The sequence below is a fragment of the Dromiciops gliroides genome, chromosome 3 (genome assembly GCF_019393635.1).
Source record: "Dromiciops gliroides isolate mDroGli1 chromosome 3, mDroGli1.pri, whole genome shotgun sequence".
Taxonomy (NCBI): Eukaryota; Metazoa; Chordata; class Mammalia; order Microbiotheria; family Microbiotheriidae; genus Dromiciops; species Dromiciops gliroides.
In genome coordinates, this window is record NC_057863.1 from 189,635,161 (window position 1) to 189,660,366 (window position 25,206).

The 25,206-nt window shown below is 39.1% G+C and overlaps 1 protein-coding gene across 1 annotated transcript in view; it reads right to left on the reverse strand.

Annotated features, from left to right (window-relative positions):
* MAP4K4 (mitogen-activated protein kinase kinase kinase kinase 4) overlaps window positions 1–24,418 on the reverse strand; it is a 289,640-nt gene extending 265,222 nt beyond the window's left edge. The window contains 3 exon segments of the mRNA XM_043994116.1: window positions 22,884–22,949; window positions 23,540–23,577; window positions 23,580–24,418. Coding sequence (XP_043850051.1) covers window positions 22,884–22,949; window positions 23,540–23,577; window positions 23,580–23,595 — 120 coding nt within the window. The 5' untranslated portion in view covers window positions 23,596–24,418.
* Window positions 24,419–25,206: the final 788 nt, after the last annotated feature.

The following is a 25,206-nucleotide window of genomic DNA, read 5'->3' on the forward strand; positions in this document are numbered from 1 at the left end:
AAATGACCTTGAAATTAAGCCAATTGCTTAATTTCACTAATAGCACCTACCTTTTTACTAATAGTACCTACCTCCCAAGGCTGTTGTAAAGATCAAACAAGAAAATAATTATAAAGCTCTTTAGCACAATGCTTGGCACATTAATAAATGTTAGAAAAGGAATACATAATGTCAGCCTATATGAGCACTTCAGTTTTAGCTCCAGTAGAACAGAATATACACAATAACATATTTCTGATGGGAGAGAAAGCCAACATTGGATTCCTAGAAACATAGGTTTAGGCTTTTTGGTTTTTGTGATTTCACTGATATCAAGAAGAGATGTCAAACACTACTAATTGCAGCCTACACCAGACTAAAACACAACTGGGAAATATTTGACAAAAATAAATAAAAATACAATAAAACATTGGATAATGTTAGTATTATTAGTTATTATAATATTGGCTATAAGCTGACATGTGGCCCATGGGGGCCCTTATGTACAGCTTAATGGTACCCATTTCTATTTGAGAACTCTCTCAATGTAGAGAGACTCTTCATTATAAAGTACTCTGAACCAATGTAGGTCAGTACTTTGCGATTTAAAGTCTTAAAAAATTACAAAGGACATTGAGAGGATAAGTAACTTTCCCAGGATCACAGAAGAGGTAAGAGGCTGAACTTGAACCAGGTCTTCTTGACTCAGACGTCACCACTTTGTTCATTATGCCACAGCACACAAGTATGAAACAATGGAATACAAAAAAAATTATATTTGGCTGCAAACCAATAAATTCACCTCATTAAAAAGCATTCCTTTGAATAACAAGATTTCTTGCATCATTTGAAATATGGGTCAATGAAACAAATGGGATTTATATGTTATTTTTTAAGACAAGGCAAAGCTATAGACATATCCCATTGACTAAATGTTTCAGGTTCATGTTGACATATAAAAAACAAGAGAATGATTTCTAACCACTAACATTATACTTAACCTAGTCATACCAAAGTCATTATTAGATCATATGTAATTCAGATATGAGGTTACTCAACCTAATGAGGGGGAAAAAAGATCAGAACCTAAAACTCACAATTTATCCAGATCTGGTATAATTTTCACTAATTTTAGAGAGCCAGTCTTTTTTTTTTTTTTTAAGTGAGGCAATTGGGGGTTAAGTGACTTGCCCAGGGTCACACAGCTAGTAAGTGTTAAGTGTCTGAGGCCAGACTTGAACTCAGGTACTCCTGACTCCAGGGCTGGTGCTCTATCCACTGCACCACCTACCTGTCCCGGTTATCACACTTCCAACAAGGTTTATTGCAAGTCAGGAAAACTTGTGTTCAAGTCCTGTCTCTGACACATACAGGCCATATGGCCCTTAGCAAGTCACTTACTTAACCACTCAGGGCTCTAGACCACGGCTCCTTAAACATTTTTCCACTCCTTTTCACCCAAGAAAAGGGTATGTAGATATATAAAATGGGTACACAAGTCAAACATTTACTGCCAAATTTTTCGTGGCCCTCACTTTCAGTTATGCGACCCCATATGGGGTCAAAACCCAGTTTAAAAAGCTTTGCTCTAAAAAAACTCTCTAAGACTTACAATAAATCTATCAACAATACCAGGCACTGTGCTAATAACCACTAGGGATCCTGGATCCAAAAAAAGGAAAGACAGTCCCTGCCCTTAAGAAGCTTACAATGTAATGAGATGACAGAATATATACATACAAGATATACATGGAGAAACTATAAATAAGCAATAGAGGGAAGGCACTAGATTTAAGAAGCAGTGGGAAAGGCTTCCTATATAAGATGGAATTTTAGTTGGGTCTTAAAAGAAGCCTAGGATAGCCAGTAGGCAGAGATGAGAAGAGAGAGCATTCCAGGTGTGGGGAGACAGCCAAAGAAATTTCTGGAGCTGTAGGTGTCATTCTGAATATTGCAAAGTAGAGAAAATTTCTAAATCCAGGTGTTCCTAAACCAATGAAATTGGTCTAGTCCAGTCCCTGCTCCCTAAACATAACCTCTTAAAATCTTAAATTTCCATTACCAGTCATTTCATACAGATTCTTCCCTTTCAGGCTAAGGAACAGGGTTATTCTAAATCATACCCAAATCAGTTTCTTGTTAGAATAGACATTACTCTCCCCAAAAAACCTGTTCTGAAACATCCTGTCCAGATGGCGTTCCCCGACACGTGTCCCTAAGTATCAGACCTCCTAATACTTGTGTGAATCTTGTGTGAATACCAACTGTCACCACCATACATGAAAAATATGTATTTTTAAAATATTTGATAAATAAGTTCAATGTTAGAGATTGGTGCATTTTAAAAACCAAAAATATGCAATTACAGTTGCCTGTTAGTCATTCCTTAGCAAAAGAACTTTAAGAAGCTAATCATAACTTCCAGGAAATAATCTTTACAAAAAGTTACAGCTCATTCTCCCATTAGGGAAAGTAATCAGCATGGATCTCCAGGCACAAAGTCTCCAGTGTTCTGACCTGTACCTATCATCTCATATCCTCTACACACTCATAATTCTTGGGAAAGAGATAAACTTCATTTACTCTTCCAAAACACCCAAAGAGTAGGTGGCAGAATGAGGCCAGATGTGTATGCATAACTTTCTTCCACTTTACCCACTCTCTCACTTCCTGTTAAACTAAGAAAATCAGGTCTAAATAGGCAACACACGATTCATCCTATCATAAAATGTTTCTGCCAAGAGGGACCTTAGAGATCACCTAGGTTTAGTCCAGCTGAAAAAACCTTCCTCCCTGCCTCCTTTTACACTTGAGACAGCTGAGGTCTGAGAACCTTTAAAACACACACACACACACACACACACACACACACACACACACAGAGATAATCCCTTCTAGCAATGATTATCCCATCCACAAAGCTGGATGGGAAATCAACATTTCCAAGTACAAAGAAATGAATCTGCCCAGCCAGAGCAATTAACAATGATCAGAACCCTTAGTCTACTTACTAAGTCCCTCAAGAGAAGACGACAATAGTAACATCCAAAAAGGGGAGATAGCAAACAGCATCCTTACCTCATTTATCACATCACAGAAAAAACACTGTCTAAGAAAAGAGACCGAAACTCTCCAAGTCTAAAGATGATCCTCCCTAAAAAAATTTTAAGTCATTTTCTACATGAAAACCACTCCAACATATATTCCTACTACAAAGTTTTACTACGGGTTCTAGAATCAAAAGCACACAATCTGTGAGTTTCCCAGGAAAGATCCCAGATCCCAGATTCTGGAACTGACCTACTCAAGACAATTTGTTCTATTCCTTGAAATGATAAAAGCCTTAGAAAGGTTTTGTTGAACCAACACATTACACACACACACACACACACACACACACACAAAAGTGTGATTTACCCCTCAGAGGCAGTGGAAAATACTCTTTGTTTTTTGTTTGTATTTTTGGTGAGGCAATTGGGGTTAAGTGACTTGCCCAGGGTCACACAGCTAGTAAGTGTTAAGTGTCTGAGGCTGGATTTGAACTCAGGTTGTCCTGACTCCAGGGCCGGTGCTCTATCCTCTGCACCACCTAGCTGCCCCAGAAATTATTCTTAAAAAACACACCCACCTGTGTAGCATCAGAAAGATAGAAGCAAAGAAGTCCTATGTTGAACATATTAAATACCATTTGCTACCAACACCAACCAATCACCCACACACCTGCTTGACTGAAAAAAAGACTCTTCCTCCTCTTACCTCTCCTTCCCCAGCCAATCTCTTTCCCCTAGAGAAATAAACACAAAGCTCTCTAGTCCATCGAAAACTAAATCACCGGGGCAGCTAGGTGGTGCAGTGGATAAAGCATGGGCCCTGGATTCAAGAGTACCAGAGTTCAAATCTGGCCTCAGACACTTGACACTTACTAGCTGTGTGACCCTGGGCAAGTCACTTAACCCTCATTGCCCAGCACAAAAAACCCCAAAAAACCTAAATCACCTCATGATTTTAAATGACCTTGAAATTAAGCCAATTGCTTAATTTGCCAATGTCCCTGACTCCCTAATCTATATATTAAGGACATCACCATTAAACTAATTCACAGGTTTGGCTCATAAAGGGAATGCCCATAAATCTCTCTGATACTACAACATGATAAAGACATGTCAGGAATTTCTTCTATCATTCCCTGCCTAACTCAAAAGATGTTTTCATTCACCTCTTTCACTGCTTATTCATAACTTGAAGCAACTGCAGCATAATGAACAACAGGAAAGACACAAGCAATCCAGTATACCACAACCTGGCCATTTATTTACACCACAGGAAAATGGAGATTTTGAGAAATTCATGTGTGTTTTTTTTAAATTGCAAGAAAGGTACTAATAAAAACGTATTTCCTACACCAGAGAAATAGAAAGGACAGTCTTATATGAATAACTGTAATGATAGGGACCAAGGATCCTTCATCTACCTAAAGATACTCACCCTGCCCCCTCCAAAAAAAGGAAAAAAAAATGAGAAATTAAATCTGCAATTCGTTTTTTCACATTGAAAACCAACTTTAGAGCTGAAATATTAAAATTAAGTTTTATAACCCATAGTCTTTTGCCTTGTGAGCTTTTAATATGTTTCCAATGTATAAGATAAAAAGGTCAGAGAATCAAGGTATCTCATACCCACATGGCTTATTGTTGGAGGATCAAACTGTTGCTAATGATTTTTTAAACAGCAATTTTCAATTCCTTTGGGGCAAAAAAAAAATCATATAATTCCCCCATTTAAAATACAAAGCCAATACATTACTAAGATTCTACTTGTTTCTCTACAATAAAGATTTTTCAGTAATTTACCAGAGCTTAGCTCTCTCATAAACTACCTTAAAGAAATTCCATTCATTTAGCTAATACTATGCACTTTACAATGCAAAAAGGCATTTGAGTTAGGTATTGAAATGTAAAGGACTCCTTTGTATTTTTATCGAGAAAAACTTTTCTTTGCAAAAAATGTACTTTAACAAATAATTTTATTTCCTATTTCACCTGAAGATTTTTTGTGTGTTTTAATTCCTAATTAGGTCATTTTAAATGAAACACCTGTACCAAAACACACTCTAATAAATACTTCATTATTGCAACATTTACTTGTGATTTTTTTCTTTTATTCAAATGAAGATTCTAGCATATATTGGTAAAATGACCCCTCAGAGACTGAATCCACAAAATCTGCTCAAAGCAACTATACTCCTTCTAAAACTGTTCCAATGAAATACTCTGATCATGCAGCTAGATTACTTTCTGATATCATAGTTCCCATCAGACTGTCCGATGGGACTTGGGCTGATGTATGCAGTGACCCTACTCAAGTGAGGTGAGTCAGCCCATACACACACACAGACCAACTTTGTACTAATCTTCAAGAGAGTTAGCCATACCATATTTCTCAATTCATGGCTTCTCAGTTAAAATCTCATCTTCGGTAAGATGCCTTTCCTGTCCTCCTTAAAGTTTGTGCCTTCCCCCTGAGATGACTTTGTGTTTGATCTATTATCTCTCATTAGACATGTGAGCTCCTAGAGGGTACCCACCAAGACTACATCTATGTCAAAAACATCGTGTTATCAAAGTCAGGATCAGTGCAGGCAATTTTATCTCTAGCATAAATAAAAATACACCTTTCTTAACTTATCTATTTCTGTTGCGATCACCTAGCTTCTCCACCTCAATTATCCATGACTTTTCATTTCTCAATGTACCTAATCAGTTGCCAAGTCAGAGAGATTCTACCTACACAATATCCATATCCGTTCCTCCACTCACATTACCATACTTATTCTCTGTAGTGAACCTGGAGTCAGAAAGACCTGGGTTCAGATACAACCCTGAGAAGTACTGAAACTCTGGGCAAGTTATTTAACTTCTTAGTACCCCAGGTGACAAAGCATTTCCAAGAAACTGCTATGCCAATGAAACCATACAATAGTCCCCAGATTGGTCTCTCTCTCTCTTGTTTTTGCCAGGCAATGGGGGTTAAGTGACTTTCCCAGGGTCCCACAGCTAGTTAGTGTCAAGTGTCTGAGGCCAAATTTGAACTCAGGTCTTCCTGAATCCAGGGCCCCGTGCTTTATCCACTGCAACACCTAGCTGCCCCCAGATTGGTCTCTCACTTTAATAATGTATATTCAAATGACAGTATGATTTTCCTAAAGCATGGGTCTGACCACACCCCATGGAGTAGAGAGAAGACCTGAATTTGAATCAACCTCACTTAATATGTGACCGTAGGCAAGTCATTGAATCAATCTCTCTCTCTCTCTCTCTCTCTCTCTCTCTCTCTCTCTCTCATTCATTATCCTCATCCATAAAAATGAGGATAATAGAACCAACTTCTCAGGGTTGTAGTGAGTACTGAAAGAGTTAATATATATAAAGCACTTTGCAAACTCCATAAATGCTAGCTATTATTATGTTATATTATTGTTGTTATTAATAATAATAATAATAATAATATAGACCTATGGGTTTCATTGGCATAGCAGTTTCTTGGAAATTCGGTGCCCTTTGAGAGTCACCTGGGGTACTGAAAAGTCAAATGACTTGCCCAGAGTCTCAGTCAGTACTTCTCAGGGGTTGTACCTGAAACGCAGGTCTTTCTGACTCCAAGGTTAGCTCTCTCTCCACTAAGCCCCACTCTTTCTTTCTTTTTACTCTGCTACTAGCTTCTATTAGTACTTGTTTCAGAGGGATTTTTGGTTGTATGTAGGATCTTTTTGTCATCCATTTTCTCTAGGTCGTCTCACAACCCAAGTTCTAAGTTCCTACCAACATGGAGGGAGATATCCTCTGAATATTTGTGTGCCATCCTTAATGGTTAGCTTAAAGGATTTTGAACTTCTAATCATAGGATCTGCAAAGTACATGTGGTATCTCCACAACCATATCCAATCTTAGATTCCATTCTGGAAAGACCAGAGGTATTTTTTTAGGGGAAGGAAGTGTTATGGTATATATGTGAAAAAATTAACATGAATGTGTCTATCATGTTACTCAGTGCTTGTCTTTTTTGTCCTTTTAACCCAAGACTGGACAACTGTTTTCTGAGCACCATCCTAGTCCATTGTGTTGTCTCTAGCTGGAACATTAGGAGGGGCAGGAGGTGACAGAAAAGAGAATTTCTTTTGTTTTATGCAGATTTTTTATGAAAGGGAATAAAACCTTTAATATTGACCTAATTTTATTTGTATTAAGGTTCAAAGGACTCTTGTGAATGAGGCACTTGTTTTACGTTACTACTTGGAATCTGTTGGCTTTAAACAGAGAGACAGTAAATCAGTGTCAATAAAACTGGAGTTTGAGAGGAGGGAAAATTGGTTGGTTTCATTTAATAAGAAACAAGATTATTAGCAGCTTCTTGGGACAGGTTTTAAGGTGTTGGCAAAGCATGACTCTCTAGGTAAGCTAAGTATTGTGGCAAATATACTTATGCTACAACTTTTATCAAAAGATATTAGGAGGGGCAGCTAGATGGCGCAGTGGTTAAAGCACCGGCCCTGGATTCAGGAGTACCTGAGTTCAAATCCGACCTCAGACACTTAACACTTACTAGCTGTGTGATCCTGGGCAAATCACTTAACCCCCATTGCCCCGACAAAAAAAGAAAAAAAGATATTAGGAGCTAAGAACCGACACACAAGACCTCTAATATTTCAATTGGTCAACAAACTAACTTTTTAAGCATTTAGTATGTAGTAGAAGAAAATAGAAATGAAACAGTTCCTATCAAATGATTTCTTTTAATTTCATGAATTCCAAGAACACAATAAAAAAATCAACCAAATAGCTAATTGCCATTATTAGTCCCTCCCAATACAAGATCAAGACAAGGAAAGAGAAAAAGGGGAAGCTAGTAAAGAGTGGTGGAATGAGAGGTTCCCTCTTCATCTAGAAAAGGATCAAATGTCTCTTCCAAAGGTATGAGTATTTGCCCACTCTACAAGGACATTTTTCAACATCACCCAGCAACAAGGCTATTCTAGGTACTAAATGGACTACTTTTCTAACTAGTCTCCTCTTCCCCACCCCCAAAGTGAGGCAGAAAATGCAAAACATTGGGAGAGAATGCCACAAACAGACAGTTAATATATGAGACAACACCTCTCAGTTTCTCTAATTTTCAATTTTCCCCATTATACATTTTTTAAATTTCACATTGTCAATCCTCTTTTATATTTTATTAATATGTTGTTTTAGAAATTTGGAGTTTAGAGTTGGTCTCAAGAGACAACTAGTATAGGACCCATTAAAAGGATAGAACAGATTACCATAATTGAGGTAGTAACACTCTTGTCTTTACTCAAAGTTCAATTTACCAAGATAAGAAAAGAGCTATTTGAGATCTGGGGTTGAAAAACCTAAACTGAAGTCCATGATCTTTTTTAAAAAACATTCTGATAATGATATTTCAATACAATGGTTTTCTTTGTCATCCTATGTATTTTATTTTATGCATTTAAAAGCATTATCCTGAGAAGAGATTGAAAGGCTTCACCAGAATTCCAAAAATAAGCTCCATGACACACAAAAAAGTTAATAACCATTGGACTAGAGGATTGTTTTAGCTAAAAGTTGTCTGTACGTGTTATAGTCAATGATTTCCTCAGCTCTGCAGTCAATCAACAAGCATTCTTAAATCCCCTACTATTATGTGGCAGCTAGGTGACACAGTGGATAGAGCATCGGCCCTGGATTCAGAGGACCTGAGTTCAAATCCGACCTCAGACACTTGACACTTACTAGCTGTGTGACCCTAGGCAAGTCACTTAACACCCAACTGCCTCACCAAAAAAAAAAAAAATCATAAAAAAAATTTTTTAAATTAAAAAATCCCCTACTATGTACCAGACACTAGTCTGTAAGTATCAAACTGGCCTAGGAGGCAGCTAGGGATTATGTAGAAAGAGACTTTCAATTTGTTTACTTTTTAATTTCAAAATCTCAGCTGTTTTACAGGACTGGTCATGTCACTTCAATGCTCAAAAAACTGAAGGCATTCCCTATTGTCGTCAGAGTAAAGTTTAAATTCGAGGCCTTCCACAATCTGTTGCCATCCCACCTTCCAGCTTTATCTAATGTAATTCTTCAATATATACTCTATACCCTAACCAAGAAATGACTACTCTCTGTCATTACAAGTACTAGAAGCTGCCTCACCTGTGCCTATGCTCAATCCTGTCTCTTGAATGAGAATGTTATCCTTGTCAACTGCTATCTTGATCATGAAGCCTCACCTGACTGCCTGGTCTGTAATGAGCTAGTCACCAGACAGTTTGTTTTTCACCTCTTTAATGGGTTTATCATGCATTAGAGGGGCAGCTAGAGCACCAGCCCATGGAGTCAGGAGTACCTGAGTTCAAATCTGGCCTCAGACACTTAACACTTACTAGCTGTGTGACCCTGGGCAAGTCACTTAACCCCCATTGCCTCACTAAAAATTTTTTTAAAAAAATAAATCATCATGCATTAGAATTGCTTGTGTATATATATCCCCTAACAATGGAACAGAGATGTAAAGCAAAAAGACCTTAGTGGTCAACTAGTTCAAACCCTCTCATGAGGAACTGAAGACCACAAAGAGTAAGTGATTTGTTCCAATCTAATGAGCAGTAAACTGGTAAAGCCTGGATTTGAACCTAGGTCCTTAAACAAAGAGACGTTGATAATTATGTTTTGGTAAGAAAAAAAAGATCAGAAAAGAAAGCAGGCCCAGTGATGGGACACTGACAATGGACTGAGGGAGTGAAGAACCATTTGACTCTATTGTTTTGGTTGTTTTCTCTTGCATGGAGAATGTTCTTCAGATCAAGAAATATGTAAGCTCCTTTTGGGTAGAGATTGTTTCGATCTTTGTATGTGTCCCCCAACACCTAGCATAGTGCAAGGCATACAACACACACTTAGTAAATGCTTGCTGACTAATTGACCTAGAACAAATAGAAGCTGGGCACGGTGATACAATTCTGTAGGCCCTGCTACTAGCAATGCAGAGGCCTGGTGCATCATTTGAGTACAGTAGTTTGCAGCAGGGCTAAAGCTGACAAGTGTCCATATTACATCTGGCACCAATAATACGAAATATGGGGAGGTTGGGGAGGGGCTGCCAAAGGAGGAGCTGAGTAGAACAGTTAGAAAAAGATCTTGCCAATTACCATTTGAGTCAGCCCTATGAATAGCTGATGCAGTTCCCATTTGGGTTAGACAAGGAGAGAGATTGTGGGGAGGGGGAAAAGAGAGAGAAGGGGGAGAAGGAGGGTGGGCAAATGCAATATAAGGAGATTTTTTAAAAAATGCAAAGTTGCTCTAGGTCACCATTTGTTGAACTGAATTTACTTAGGGAGAAAAAAAAGAGAGAATCACCCAATGACTTTCACTTGAAACAAAATAGAATAGTTCAAGTTCCAACATCCAAATAAATACTACCTTGTGAATACTGTCCAAAACACATTAGTCATAAAAGTACACACTTCAAGTTTGCCAGACCTCGTTAAGACTAGAGCTAAGTAAGAGGGTCCTTGAGGATGTAAAAAGCATTAATTACAGGTACCCCCGAGCAACTAAGAACATTCAGATAAACAAGAAAAAATCTATAATCCAGCTACTATACATTTAATGAAGCATCAGACAGTATGATAGTTTACTAGTAAATTTCTCAAATCAAGAGATTTTACATTCCAGCATGGCAATGGGAATGAACATACTTAGAGTCAAAGCCATTAGAAACCTGTCTCCCTTATTTCCTATGTACTTTGGTCAAGTCAAATTACCTCTCTGAGTATGAGTTTTCTCATCTGTAAAAGGAAAGAAGGGTTAGCCAAAATCACCTATAAGGTTCCTTTCAATTCTAAAACTATGATACTTAGCCTATCAGGCAATTCAACATTCAAGTAACTACTTCACCCACATGCTTCTCTAAAAATCTAAAAACAACTCCCTATAAATAATAAGAATCCAAGTGAAAACTCCATAGAGAAGAGTTTTCAAAGTCCAAAATAAAAAAGAACTAAGCTTTGCCAAATTGATCCAGGCATAGCTACCTCCCAATAAAATGAAGGTATGCAGGAAAGAAAAGTCATGACAAATATTCTGGCACTTTCCCCCCAATTTCAATTCCACAAAAACTTATTTAAATGCCCACCATGCATGGAACTCTACAATAAACACTGTTAAGATATAAAACTGAAATAGGCCGTGTTCCCTCCTCTTATGAGGATTCTAATCTATACCCCACATAAGAAACAAAAGAACAAAAAATAACTGATACAAAACTTCTAAGAGGCACAAAGTGTTATGCAAGACCCAAATTAGAAAACGGTAATGGAAAGTAATCAGGGCAGGTCTCTTAAAGGAAATGACATCTGAGTTGAATAACAAAGAGTGAACTGGAATTCAACAGGTAAAAGAAGGGAGAGAGGGCATTCCTGGATCTAGATGGTAAATAAAGGTAGGGAATCATAGGCATATTCAGGGAACAGTGTGTAGTCTAGTTTGTCAAGAATAGGTTCTGGGGAATAGGACTAGTTAGATAAGGCTGAAAAAAAAAAAGAATGATGCCAAAATATAGAAAGCTTTAGTGTCAGGCAAAGGATTTTGAACCTAATTCCATAAGCAATGGAGATTATAATCACTAACCTTAATTTTAGTTCCCCATTTGAAATGAAAGTTAAATTTGAGGGGCAGCTAGGTGGCACAGTGGATAGAGCACCGGCCCTGGAGTCAGGAGGACCTGAGTTCAAATGCGACCTCAGACACTTAACACTAGCTGTGTGACCCTGGGCAAGTCGCTTAACCCCAATTGCCTCACCAAAAAAAAAAAAAAATTAAATTGAAGTACATCCTATCAAAGTTAACTCTTAAGAAAAAAAAAACTGATTGTAAAATACTCTCTAATTAGGGTGAAGGAAAATATCATTTTTCTGAATCACATGACAATCCTCTAGCTTCTACACAATGGAATCCCCCTAAGAAAGGAAAGAAGAGTGACAAACTGTTTGGCCCAGTTCCTGATACTAGTGACCTCATTGATGGTGAACAGTTTGCCTTTATAGTGATAAGAAAAGAACTGTATTCATGTTTTAAAGAAAAAATGTGAAGTCACAAGGATGACTGTTTGCTAATGGGCGTGGGAGAATAATAACTGGAGACTCTCAACAATTTCATAGCCTCTCACTCATCTGGCCCATCTATTCCATAGGGGAAAGCTGTGGAACAAGGGGGAGAGTGGGAATAGGGGGGGAAGGCAGGAAAAAAGATTTTTATTAATGTAGGTCAAGGAATCCTTATACACACACACAAAAAAACACTGCTTGTTTATAACCCTCTTTGTATTTACCACTTCATGTGTGAACTTAATACCCTGAAGCTCTCGTTTCTTCCTTTACTCAAAAGAGACTCTTTACTATCATGCCAGCTCTCAAAGGCATTCAAAAGAAATTTACTAAGCGTTTAATCTCATTTTCAAAAGCAGGAACACTTGCATAGTCTATACATTTGGAGTTTTCCCACTTTCTTTCTTATCATAGCAAAGAATAGTCTTTCTACTGCTTTTATAATTCCTGTTATATCCCACCTGACCTAGGCTTCTCCCCTTCCTCTGGAGCAACAAATGTACCTACTTCCTAAAGTTAAGCAAACCTACCCAGCTTTCGGAGTCCACCCTAGGGCAGAGAATGACTGACAATGATTACCCACTACATCTAATTGCCCAGACCAACGCTTCATGTGCATCCCAGGGGACATCCTACACCTACTCCACCCCTTTCCACCTGTTGCTCTAGGAATATTGATCAAATTTATTCTACTACTGCTTCTGAAAATGGACAGCCCAATGGCTCCACTCATCCTTGTGCCACAAACTCCTTTTTTTGGCCACTCCCCACCCCTCAACCCCTAATAAGTTGTGAGCTCCTAGAGGAAACAGCTATGTCTCACTTTTGTACCTCGAATGACTGGGCAGCTAGGTGGTAAAGTGGATAGAACACTGGGCCTTAAGTACAAAATACATCTTCCTGAATTCAAATTTGACCTCAGACACTTAATACTGGGTGACCCTGGCAAGTGACTTCACCATATCTGCCTCAGTTTCTTCATTTGGAATGAACTGGAGAAAGAAATGGCAAACCACTCCAGTATTATCTTTGCAAAGAAATGGGGTCATGGAAGAGTCCAAAATGACTGAAAACAACTGTTTTTTTTTTTTCATTTTCAAACATTCATTCCACGGAAACAGTAGGTAATAAATAAACTTATTAACTGGACTGCTTTAATCTGTGTCACAGATCAGTCTATTTTACAAATAAAACTCAATATATGCTGAAGTCTATAGTTTTACTGTCTCATCCATTTTAATGAGCATTCATTAAGTGCCTATTACATGCTGATTATTGTACCAGGCACTGAGGGGAAAATATAGATTCACCAAAGAAGCAGTCTCTGACCTGATAAGAGTACATCATCAACTTTTAGAGCACTGAATTTAATTATTGGGCTCGGATCAGTCATACCTCAATTCCTTTAGGCCTTCTCCCCATTCCCCAACCACAAACATGGGACAGTAGAAAGACCCACTGCCTCTGAATCCAGAGAACCAGGCTTAAACCTTGGTTCTGATGCTTATGATCTATCTGACCTTAAATATGTTACTTAACCTCCTTGAGTCTCAGCATCTGAAGAGAAGACTGGGCTAGATGAGTTCTAGTAGGTTCCTTAGAGCTCTGATTCTATGATCCTTTCTCCTTTGCCCTCCAATTTCCCCTTCCTTTTCACCTATACTTGTCCCTTCTTTCTTCCCAACCCCAAAAGCCAGCTATATGAGAAATGTGGTCAGTTCATCAGAAAGTTTCCCTCATTCTTGTTCAGGCCCTTCCCCAACTATGCCACCTTTATTCCCACTTAACACTTGTAGGTAAATTTAAGTGATCCATCATCTTCTTAGTAAGGATAAATGAGTTTACTAGATTATAAAACTAAAATATTTAACTTATAAAGTTTTGCTTTTTTTTACTAGAAGAAGTAAAAATTTAAAACTAATCATCAGTTTCAAAAAAACAAAGATACCATTCAGAAAAGTTGAGATAACACTGATTTTTTTTTCACTTAGTAAGAATGAGGCAAGGGCAGCTAGGTGGGCGCAGTGTATAGAGCACCGGCCCTGGAGTCAGGAGTACCTGAGTTCAAATCTGGCCTCAGACACTAGCTGTGTGATCCTGGGCAAGTCACTTAACCCCAATTGCCTCATTAAAAAAAAAAAAAAAGAATGAGGCAAAAGTGGGGGAGAACCTTTTAAATCTATAGGTCAGGTGTCAAATTGCCAATATGATAGCTATGATAGCTTAACCCCCCAAAGATCAAGGCACCTATAATAAATAAAGCACAGTACAAACAGACATGTTCCTTGACTTCCCAATTGACACAATAGCTGATAGGTGAATCAGTTGTTAAGCACACAATGGAGATACAGTATTACCAATTCCTATATTCCTGGACCTGCTGAGATGATAATCAGCTATTCAGTGAACAGAGCAGGGCTTGACAAATCACAGGTGCCAAGTAACCATGGCAGCTGGCAATTTCACCAGGACACTGTACAACCTCACCCAAAACTAGCTTCACTCCTCTCCACCATGGATGTTCACATTTTCCTATCACATCAACAACTTGGAGATGAATCCATGCACCAGCCTTGAAACATCCAGCCCGAAGTTTCTTCAGGCTTCTTTTCCCCTGACCCAGTTTGTTCAAATTCTGGCCAGGATAGAAGAGAGGAAGGGCTGGGAGGAAGGAAGGGGGAAGAGGCCAAAAGCCACAAGACTTTCATATCCTATATACATAAACCTCGAAGCACCAAGACCAGATGCAGTGAGCCTTTATCATTGATCTCATACAGAGAATTTTCTACAAACCTTCAGTGAAATCAATCTGGGTCTCTACCAAAGATTGGGAACGTATCTTTTCCTCTCGTGCAAAAACTAAAAAAATTTAAAAATAATTCCCTCTTTCCAAAATTTAGGGTATGGCTTCTAGTATGAAACCAAGTTTCTCAAGCCCTGCCACAGGTGGTTAAAGTTAGAGGCACAAATTCAAATCCTACTCACTCCCTGAGCGACTATGTATATAAAATGAAGGGGGGGTTGGACTAGATGACCTTAAAAGGCCCTCCCATCTCTCAATCTAAGATCCTAGCACTTGAACAGACAGTTTTGTGGATCCCTTTATTACCAAATCAATCAAGTGACTGATCCATTTAACCTCACAAAAAGGGAAATATAGCATGGGTATATTTTATTTAGCTCTCAATTTCAGTTGAACTACCAAAACATTAGCCAGGGCAACTAGTTCAAAAGACAGACTATATATTTTGTTGTTCAGGAGTCATTTCAGTGTGCCCAACTAGTTGCTTATTTGGAATTTTCTTGGCAAAGATACGGAGTGGTTTGCCATTTCTTTCTCCAACTCATTTTACAGATGAGGAAACTGATGTAAAGGGGGTTAAGTGACTTGCCCAGGGACACAGCTAGTGTCTGAGGCCAGATTTGAACTCAGGAAAATGAGTCTTCTTGTCTCCAGGCCCTGACTATCCAGTGTGCCACCTAACTACCTCAAAAAAGCAAATAGCAAAACAATATGGTAGGAAGAGAAGATAACGCTAATGCCATTCAATTTATGCCTCAAGGTTTCATGATACTGCTTTATAATGTTACTATTGATGCGAATTTATAATAGTTCACAATAACATCATTTTGAGGGGTACAGTAAAACTCATAACTTGGACATTGAGCATAAAGGAATTTAAATTATTTAAAGTGTAAATCAGAAAATAGTTTAAAAGACATTACCTTCAAGTGAGTATCTATACCTAGTACCACTAGCAAAACTCAAAGTAGGGGTTACAATGATCCCTTTGTGGGCATAAAATTCTTTTAAAAACTTGTTTTCAAATAGATGAAACAATTTATCAGAAATCTTATTTACATTAACTTGTATAATACCTTTTTATAGCTAGACAAATGTTACAAAGAGCTTTACACATGTTCTTTACACATTTTACATACATACTTTACACATACTCTTTCAGTCCAGTATACAATTTAAATTCAACCCACCTTGAACCCCAGCAGATTCTGCATGATAGTATTTGAACTACCTTCATATACTTCAAGTTTTACCTTATTGTTCTCTCAAGATCAGTGAGTGGTTCAAAACACTCATGTCAATGTTTTGACATCTCACTAATAACAAGAAAGAAATCTTAATTCTATTTGTATACCCTAATAAAAAACATTAAATGTTTCCAAGATTCCTGCCTTCTTTTCCCAACCAGCTGCACTCCTCTGGACCCATGCATGCCCCAGAATTTCATCATCCTGCAATATTAATCAACCCTGAAACTCACACCTTGTCAATACCCCTTACCGGTATGGCCGTTCTGTCCCTCTGATTAGACAGGACGGAAGGTGCACATCCAGAGAGTTTCTGCCAGAGGATACCCAGGGTAGGCATCTGCTCATTTCTCACCCAGCTGCACTCCTCTGGGCTTCATCTTATCCTTTCCTCTTCCATCCTAACCCTGATCCCCAGCACAATGTAGGTGCTTAATAAATATTTACTGACAACTGAGTTTGGACATTAAATGAAACATTAAAGGCTCAGTTCAAATCTTACTCTGCTACTTACTATTAGTGTAACTTATGACAAAGTCACTTACCCCTTCTAAGTCTCTTTGAGTATAAAATAAAACATCTAGACTAGAGGACACCCCACATACACACACCAAGGTCTCCTTTATGATACTATGAGATATAAAATTATTACACACTTACAGTAAAGAACCACAATCAACAGATATACTGGGAAAGCTACGTGGTAGAGTGATAAAGCACTGAGTCTGGAGTCAGAAAGACCTAATTTCAAATACAACCTCAGATGCTTACTAGAAGTGTGACATTGGCTATATCACTTAATCTCTGTTTGCCTCAGTTTCCTGAACTGTAAAATATGGATAATAATAGCACCTACTTCCCAAGATTGCTATGAAGATGAAATGAGATAATATTTATAAAGCATTTAGCACAGTGGGTACCATAAATAGTAATTGTTCTGCAAAAAAAAGAAAGTCATTGTTATTATTAATATTATTATAATTAAACAATTCTACCATGAGAAAACCCTAAGCATAAATTAATTCAATCTACTTCAAAATAATGCATTTTTGAAGGTTCTGAATGACCTTGGGACATATACTTCAAAGAAATAAACCAAAAAGAAAATAATTTTGCAAAGAAAGTCCTAGGAACAGCTAAGCAAATTGTGGCTTATTAAAACAAATCAACACTCCAGAACTTTTTTTTTGTTGGGGCAATGACTTGCCCAGGGTCACCACAGCTAGTAAGTGTCAAGTGTCTGAGGCCGGATAGGTCCTCCTGAATCCAGGGCCGCTGCTTTATACACTGCACCACCTAGCTGCCCCCACAGAACTATTTTTAAGTGACATAAAGGAAATGTTAAGTTGGGGCTTGGGAGGGAGGGAGGGTGGGAGGAGGAGAGAGGAAACATAGCAAAAGGATAATTGTACCAAGTATGTACGTCCTATATTTTAAAATGTGTGTATATTTACAAATCTTCCAATCTTAAGGGGCAGCTAGATGATACAGTGGATAAAGCACTGGCCCTGGATTCAGGAGGATCTGAGTTCAAAATATGACCTCAAACATTTGGACACTTACTAGCTATGTGACCCCGGGCAAGTCACTTAACCCTCATTGCCACCCCCCCCCAAATCTTCCAATCTTAAAAAATAATAGGAAGTTTGGAGTAACTGGAATGAATTTTTATACAACTACAAACCAAATGATGCTCCTAACAGCTTGCATTTATATTTGGTTTTAAAGTCATATATATAAAGTGTTCTGCAGCTCAAATACCAAAACAAAAGAAGGAACATATATATCTGGAGCTTCCAAATGGTCCTTACACAACCATTTGGGATCCACACAGTAAGAAGGAAACATGTTTAAGAACAAGTCCACACATGTTACTATACAGAAGATCAGCTGATATAACCTGCTGAAGAAGCATTCTGCAATCATTACCCTAATGAAAACACTTGGCTTTAGAGAACATTCTTATCTAATGTTGTAAAAACAATAACACAGAAAGGATATTCAAACAACTAAAGTAAAGACACTACAATAAAAAAGAAAAGAACATATGGAGAATCCTACACAGGATCTCATGCAAGTTACTGCTCAAGTCCAAATTTTAAATAATAATGTTTAAGTCAGTCTGAGTTTATAGAGCACTTCTAAGTAATGTAAGTAAAGTGCTTTTAACCACTTCGTTAATCTTTGTAGATTTCCTTAGAAAAAGGAAAGTAGACAGATGTCATTCCCATTTAATAGTCTGGAAAAGTGAGGCACAAAGGCAAAAAAGGAATCTACCAAATTATATTGGAAGTCAGTGACAGTCAGGAATAAATTCCAAGTCTCAACTCCTAAAATTCTTAACAATAATAAACCACCCACTTTCATATCAGTATCTCAATTGTTTTTATGGATCATTTGTGTCAAATTTTCAGTTCCAGTTGCCTCAGTTTCCTCAACTGTAAAATATGGATAATAATAGCACCTACTTCCCAAGATTGCTATGAATAATATTTATAAAGCATTTAGCACAATCCATGAGGAGTCTGAACCTTCTACCTCTATCAACCAGTATGTGTTTGGGAAAAACACAATATTAGTCTAAGAAAATATACAAAAGGTCAGGCATGCCTAATGGGAGAAGGGAGAAGATACTGAATTAATTCTAACACCATCTAGAAATGAGTAAAGTTTCCTGTTCCGGATTTTTCACATCAATGCCCTCTCACACTCACCTCAACAGCAACTGACTTTTTCAAAAACATAGAATTGGTATAAATAAGAGACACACACACACAAAGATAGAGATGATTTAGTCAGCAACTAGTCTTTTTATGCACATGCTTCTTAAATATCTCCTCTATGTAAATTGCTGTAAACCCAAGGCATTTTTACTAACTTGCAGAATAAAATATATGAATTTGTACATATATTGATTCATATGTACCAAATGGAACGGTAAAAAGAAAATTATTTCAATTTTGAGTATCCTCTCCTACACAGACTCACCAAAGACCAAATTCTGAAAAATAAGCAAAAGTCAACAAACAAGGTACAATTTCTTAAAATATATGTATGTGGGCGGCTAGGTGGCGCAGTGGATAAGCACCGGCCCTGGATTCAGGAGTACCTGAGTTCAAATCTGGCCTCAGACGCTTGACACTTACCAGCTGTGTGACCCTGGGCAAGTCACTTAACCCCCATTGCCCCGCCAAAAAAAAAAAAAAAAAAAGATTAAAAAAAATAAAAATAAAAATATATGTAAACCATGAAAACTATCCCCTATCCATTCCCAGAACCAAATTTGCAAGTATCCAGGAAACAGAGGCTCTAAAGAAGCAGTCTTCTTTTATAAGACACCTAAGAGCTATAAAAAAAAAAGAAAAATCTCTTTCAACTCACTTCCTATAGACAATTCAACAATATTGTAATAAGCCCTCCCAAACGAGAAATACTTAGAATCCATTCTAGGAAGGGAAAAAACTCTTCAATGAAAAAATCACCCAACAGAACAGTATAGTTTAGACATAATCACTTATGTAAAGATAATTGCTATAATTGCAAAGATTATCCAAAACTATAGAGATAGGAGACTGGACCCTATTTTCAATGGCACTGGAACTCCCAGAAGAAACTCCTACCAATGCAGGTCAGCACCTTCTCCACAAATTATAATCTCAAGAAAGTTGTCCAATACACTGACTTTCCCAAAGTCACATGGCCTGTATCAGTCCAGAAGTACAGAAAATAAAATCTCTAAGTAACACATTGCCCACTTATATTCCACATGAATAAAGCTACATGCTCCCAGCTGGATTTGAAGCAGTAGCCAAGTGTTAAGGCTGCAATAATCACAGGTGCCAAGCATAAGACTTGGAAATCAAGAAGACCTGAGTTCAAATCTGGACTTGGACACTTACTAGCTGTCTGACTGGTTGCTAGGCAAGTCATTTATCCCCTCTATGACTCAGGTTCCTCATCTATAAGATGGGGATTCTAACAGCACCTACATCCCAGGTCTGTTGTGAGGAGATATGAGATGACCCTGTAAATAAAGCATTTAGGACAGTACCTGATACATAAGCACTATATAATGCTATTACACTTATGTCACCATATCAAAACAATGATAAAAATCCATAAAAAATGAAGAGAATGTACCTTGAAGTGACTGGGCAATAAGTTTAAAAAATTGTTTTAAGAAAACGTAATGTTCTCTAAGATGGGAAACATTTTTCAGTCAGCACAAGGGTCACTTAGAACACCAAGGTCCAAATCTCTATGCCAACATCATCAGGTTCTAAGATCTACACCATATCCACATGATTACCTAGAATTGCTTATATTTGCATGGTTGGCAATATTCCTTCAATCTGAATAAATGTGGTAGTCATAGAAACTAGAGCCACATATTCCAAATACTGCCCAAATGTACCATTCAGCCAATTTGTTTCAAAATTAAAAGGGCGCTAGGGGAAGAGAGGGAGGTAGAAGACAAGTAGGGAATCCAGAGGGGGAAAGAATTCAAATCACTTGCAGAATCCCCTAAAAAATTTTAATAATAAATCTGTCTAAATGCTATTTCTAAAGGTTGCAATCAAAGGCCCCAGCTAATTTTAACAAGCTTCTGCAAACCCAAATGACCTACCTCTAATTTATGTTAACCTACTCTTTCGCTGAATTATATTTTAAAACCAGGCTAATGCAAAGGACCTTTCTTCAACAGAAATAAGATTCCATAGGGCCTCACACTCCCCAACCCTATTCTCTAAAAAAAAACTGGATAAACAGATGAACTACACACTTCTGCAAAATCGTCTAGAAGTAACAACTCAGATTTGACCTGGAAAAGTGGGTTGAGCGAGTACTCACTCTGTGGTTACTATTCTGCCAGCCATAAGTAGAATTCATTTAAGCTACTCATTTAGGTTAGCTGGGCCTTCAGAAGAAGCTAAAACTCACTAGAAAAGATACAGATTCCCAAGACTTCCAAATTGAATAGGGCAAATTTGATTCAAGATGGAAAGGGATGACAGTAGTTAACAATGCTCCTGCTCCTCTACCTAGGCCTAGATAAGTTAACACAACAAATACATGCTAATTCATTCATGAGACTATCCACGAACATCCATTAATGTTTTAACTGGAGAAGATTCACAATCATAGTATTGGATGCGGGTGATGCGGGCTCAGGTGATAGAAACAGATATATAAAGAAGAAAAAATGATTAGTCACTGGGAAATGAGGGGGTTGGCCTAAAGAATCCCTAAGGCTCACTTCCACCTCTAACATTCTAGACTTTTAAGATTCTCAATGTCAGAGTAATAAACATGGTGGTAATTCCAAACTTTTTATATTCTTTAGTACAAAAGCTAAAGTTTCAATATTTGTATAATTAAAACTGTTCCTGTACCTATTCAAATACATTTGTTAGATAGAAGAAAAAAGACTTACAACTTTTATTTACAAAATGGATTGTTATATGAGCGATAAAAAAAAACATTATTAGAAAGGAGAGAGAACTTAACCTTTTGTTTTAAGTTTTCAAGGCTTTGTTCCTACCTTTCAAATTTTATAGTTTAATAGAGAGAGCACTGGTCTCAGAGTTAGAAGATCAGAGGATCAATCCCTACTCTGGGACTTGGACAAGCCCTTAACATATGTGAGCTTCTTTGCTCATCTGTAAAATGAAGGGGGTTGGACAGGATGGTCCCCTTCTGGCTCAGTTTCTATGATCCTGTAACAATAAAAGCATTACCTACATAACAGAGTTGTGTGGAAAGTACTTTGCAAACCCTGAATGTGTTACATAAAATAAGCTATTATTATTTCCTACAACTTCTTCTTTAAGACCACTTATTAGTTAAAATGTACGATGATAACTGTTAGTCACACCAGGTAGCTGCTACTCATTGCAGAGTCATGCAGTCTCAAGACCTGTCTGTTCCATTCACTGTTCACTTTGAAAAAAACAAAGTAAGCCTTAGGATGAGTGTGAAACAAGGGCATCCTCTTCACTTCTCACTCTCCCTGATTTCTGTTTTAATTATGCACTTGTCAAACAGGTTATTCCTGGAATTCTGATTTTATAATGTTCTCAATATAATCCTTTCTTACTCTCTTGTTGCCTAAATCTTCTGGACAGGGGTCCCTGTCTCAGTCCCCATCCTCCCCATCCACCCTCTCCCAATCAAGGTAATCATGAGTAAGTACACTATATGCTGCACACCAAGCTAAGTTATAAAGAAGCACCAGTTAATACCAAACAGCACCTTGAGCACTTGGAAGAGGTCCAAACATGGAAACAAGATGACAATTTCAGGAAGGCCAAGGCAGTGCTTTAAAATGAACATAAGCAATGCCTGTCTATTAAAACATTCCTGAATTTTAATTAACCTACATAAACTCAACTGGGTAGGTCTTTAAAAAAAATTGCCTTATGAAAACATTTCTTTTCTCCACTCCCCCCCCATTTTTATTCAAGTAAAGTACATGCCTGAGAGAATAGTTTATTTCCCTATCTGAAAGTCAGGAAATGAGGTCCTTTAAGGCCAATAGGATTGTAAACCTCGTATTGGGGGGGAGGGGTGAAAAAAAGAACAAATGCAAAAATCTAAACTTTACTTGACCAACTGCTGTGGCCAAGTCTACTTGGCTATGCGAACTCCTGCCCTCCCCCAAAATGTCATGGTAAACAAAGAGGGCTCAGATACCAACCTTATAGACTTGTCCATAAGTGCCATTGCCAACTACTTCCACCAGCTCAAAAATCCCAGCAGGATCCTGGAGAGGAAAGAAGGAAAGATTTGTTGGGTTTTTTTTTTTTTTAAGTGGGGGGGAGGTGGAGTTGAAAGACGAGAGGCATACAAAAGAAGTTAGTTTTCCCTTTAACGCAAAGGAATAAATAAGTTGCTTTATGTTAAAGTATGTGTAGAGGGCTGGGGGGGGGGGGGCTATTGCAAAAAATAAAACAAAACACAACGGTGTCTAAAGCCTAGAGGATGTTGGGTGCAGCTGTTGCGCCCTAATTTTTCCACGCACATGCCAATACATGCAAACAAAGGAAAAGCATCGGCCCAGCAGCCTCCAACTCTCCCACCCCCACCCCGCCCTGGCAGCACCACCCAGAGCGGGGCAGGAAGGGAGGCAGTGAGGCACACAGGGGAGGCCGGCAAAGGCGAAGGGTGCCTCCCCGAAGCACCCCCATCCCCCAACCCCGGGTACACACACTCGGCTGGACCCGCGAAAGCTGGCAGGGGTACCAGGAAGAGGAGGGAGTGAGGGTGCATAAGGGCATGGGTGTGGGGGAGAGGGCGGCTGGAAACTGAAGGATTAGGGGTTGGGGGGGAGGTTCCATTGTCGCTTGCACTCACCCGCAAAGAGGAGAGATCTATGTCCACCAGACTTTTGCAGGGGAGTCGTTCGCCATCTTCTTTTTGCAAAAAAATATAAATTATTTTTAATTCAATTCGATTTTTTAAAAAAGGGGGGCGAATTGTCGATCGCAGCAGCTCTTCACACTGAAACGAGCCCCGCCGGCCTGAGACTGCTCTTCATTGGGAGGTGGCGCTGAGGCTGTTGCCGCCGCCGCTGCCGCCGCTGGATTGCTCGCTTCCTGGGGATTAGCCTTTATTTCCCCCGGTCTGAGTGTGCGTGTCTGTCTGTCTGTCTGTGTATGTGTAGGAAAGAGCGTGGAGTGTCGGAAGCGGATTTACACCATGTTGAGGTGGCAGCGACGGCACCAGACTCTTCTTCCCCCACTCCCGGCTCAAGCCTCAGCCTCCTCCACGCCCAGAGGCCGCGCTTGCATTTGCACGCCCCCTCCCCTCCTCCCCCCAAAAAACGGGCGAGGAAGGTTGAGGGTGGGGGCAAAGCAGCAGCTGGGGGCTCCCGGACGGCGTCGGCGGGGGAAGGAGAGCAGCGAACCGTTCTCCTGCCTTATAGCGAAGAGAAGCTCACGGACACGCTGATTCCTCCCTCTCCGTTCTAGTCCTCCTGCAGCTGCTGCTTGGGCTCCTGCTCCTCCTCCTCCGGTTTTGCTGCTGCTGCTCCTGCCGCTGTTGCATCGGAGGGCACAGCACACATCCACACTGGCCGAGGATCCGGAGCTGCAGCGCTAGGGAGAATTCAGGGACTGACTGAGCCAGACAAAGATAACCCAGGAGGAGGAGGAGGAGGAAGAGGAGGAGGAGAAAGAAGAGGAGGAGGAGAAAAAGGATACAAAAAATAGATTATGTGAAGAGAGAGAAAACAGCTCCCCCTTTCCTTCTCCAACAGGAAAAACCAGCGGAAACGCACGCACACAAACCCCAAAGCACTTCTGGGTAAACTAGAAGGGGAAAAAAATCCTAACCAGTTCCCTTTCTCAGTCTCGGTTTCGGAGTCGCTACTTGAACGGATATATCAATATTCAACAGGGTGTGGCAGAGAACAATAGATAAGTAACTCCAAGGCAGCCGGGGCATTCCCCGGCTCTAGAGCCGGGCTGGAAAATAGTTTTGCGTTGGGGGGGGGGGTGTGTTTAAGACCAAAAAAGAAAAAGCCAAACAATACCGAAGGCACAAGTGTGTTGCACGCACACACTTGTCTGGATGTGTTGTGTTCCCAGATGGTAAGATCCGAGGGAAAACCTATATTAAAAATTAAGGAAGCTTTGTAATTATCAGAGAAAGGAAATTAACACTTTATAGGCCATGTGTTCTGGAGCGTCGTGTGTAAAATATAAAAACACCGAGAATAAAAGGAAACCAGCCTAGAGTATGACCACCACAAGAAGAAACAAAACAAACCAAAAAAATCCCTAACAATAAAGAAAACACGTTGGTTCCACTGGAAAGAAAGAGAAAATGATTAACCCCTCCCCCTCCATCACCTCGGGCAGTGGGTGTGTCCCAACGGAGGTTGTCTGGGCCTACTAGTGTGCTCTATAAGGATTGGAGAATCTTCTGGGAGCAGAATCCACCCTCCTTTCTTCACACCTTCCCCTAATGGATAAATGGGCCTACTTCTTTTCAGTCCTCTCCACTTAGGGTTTCCTAAA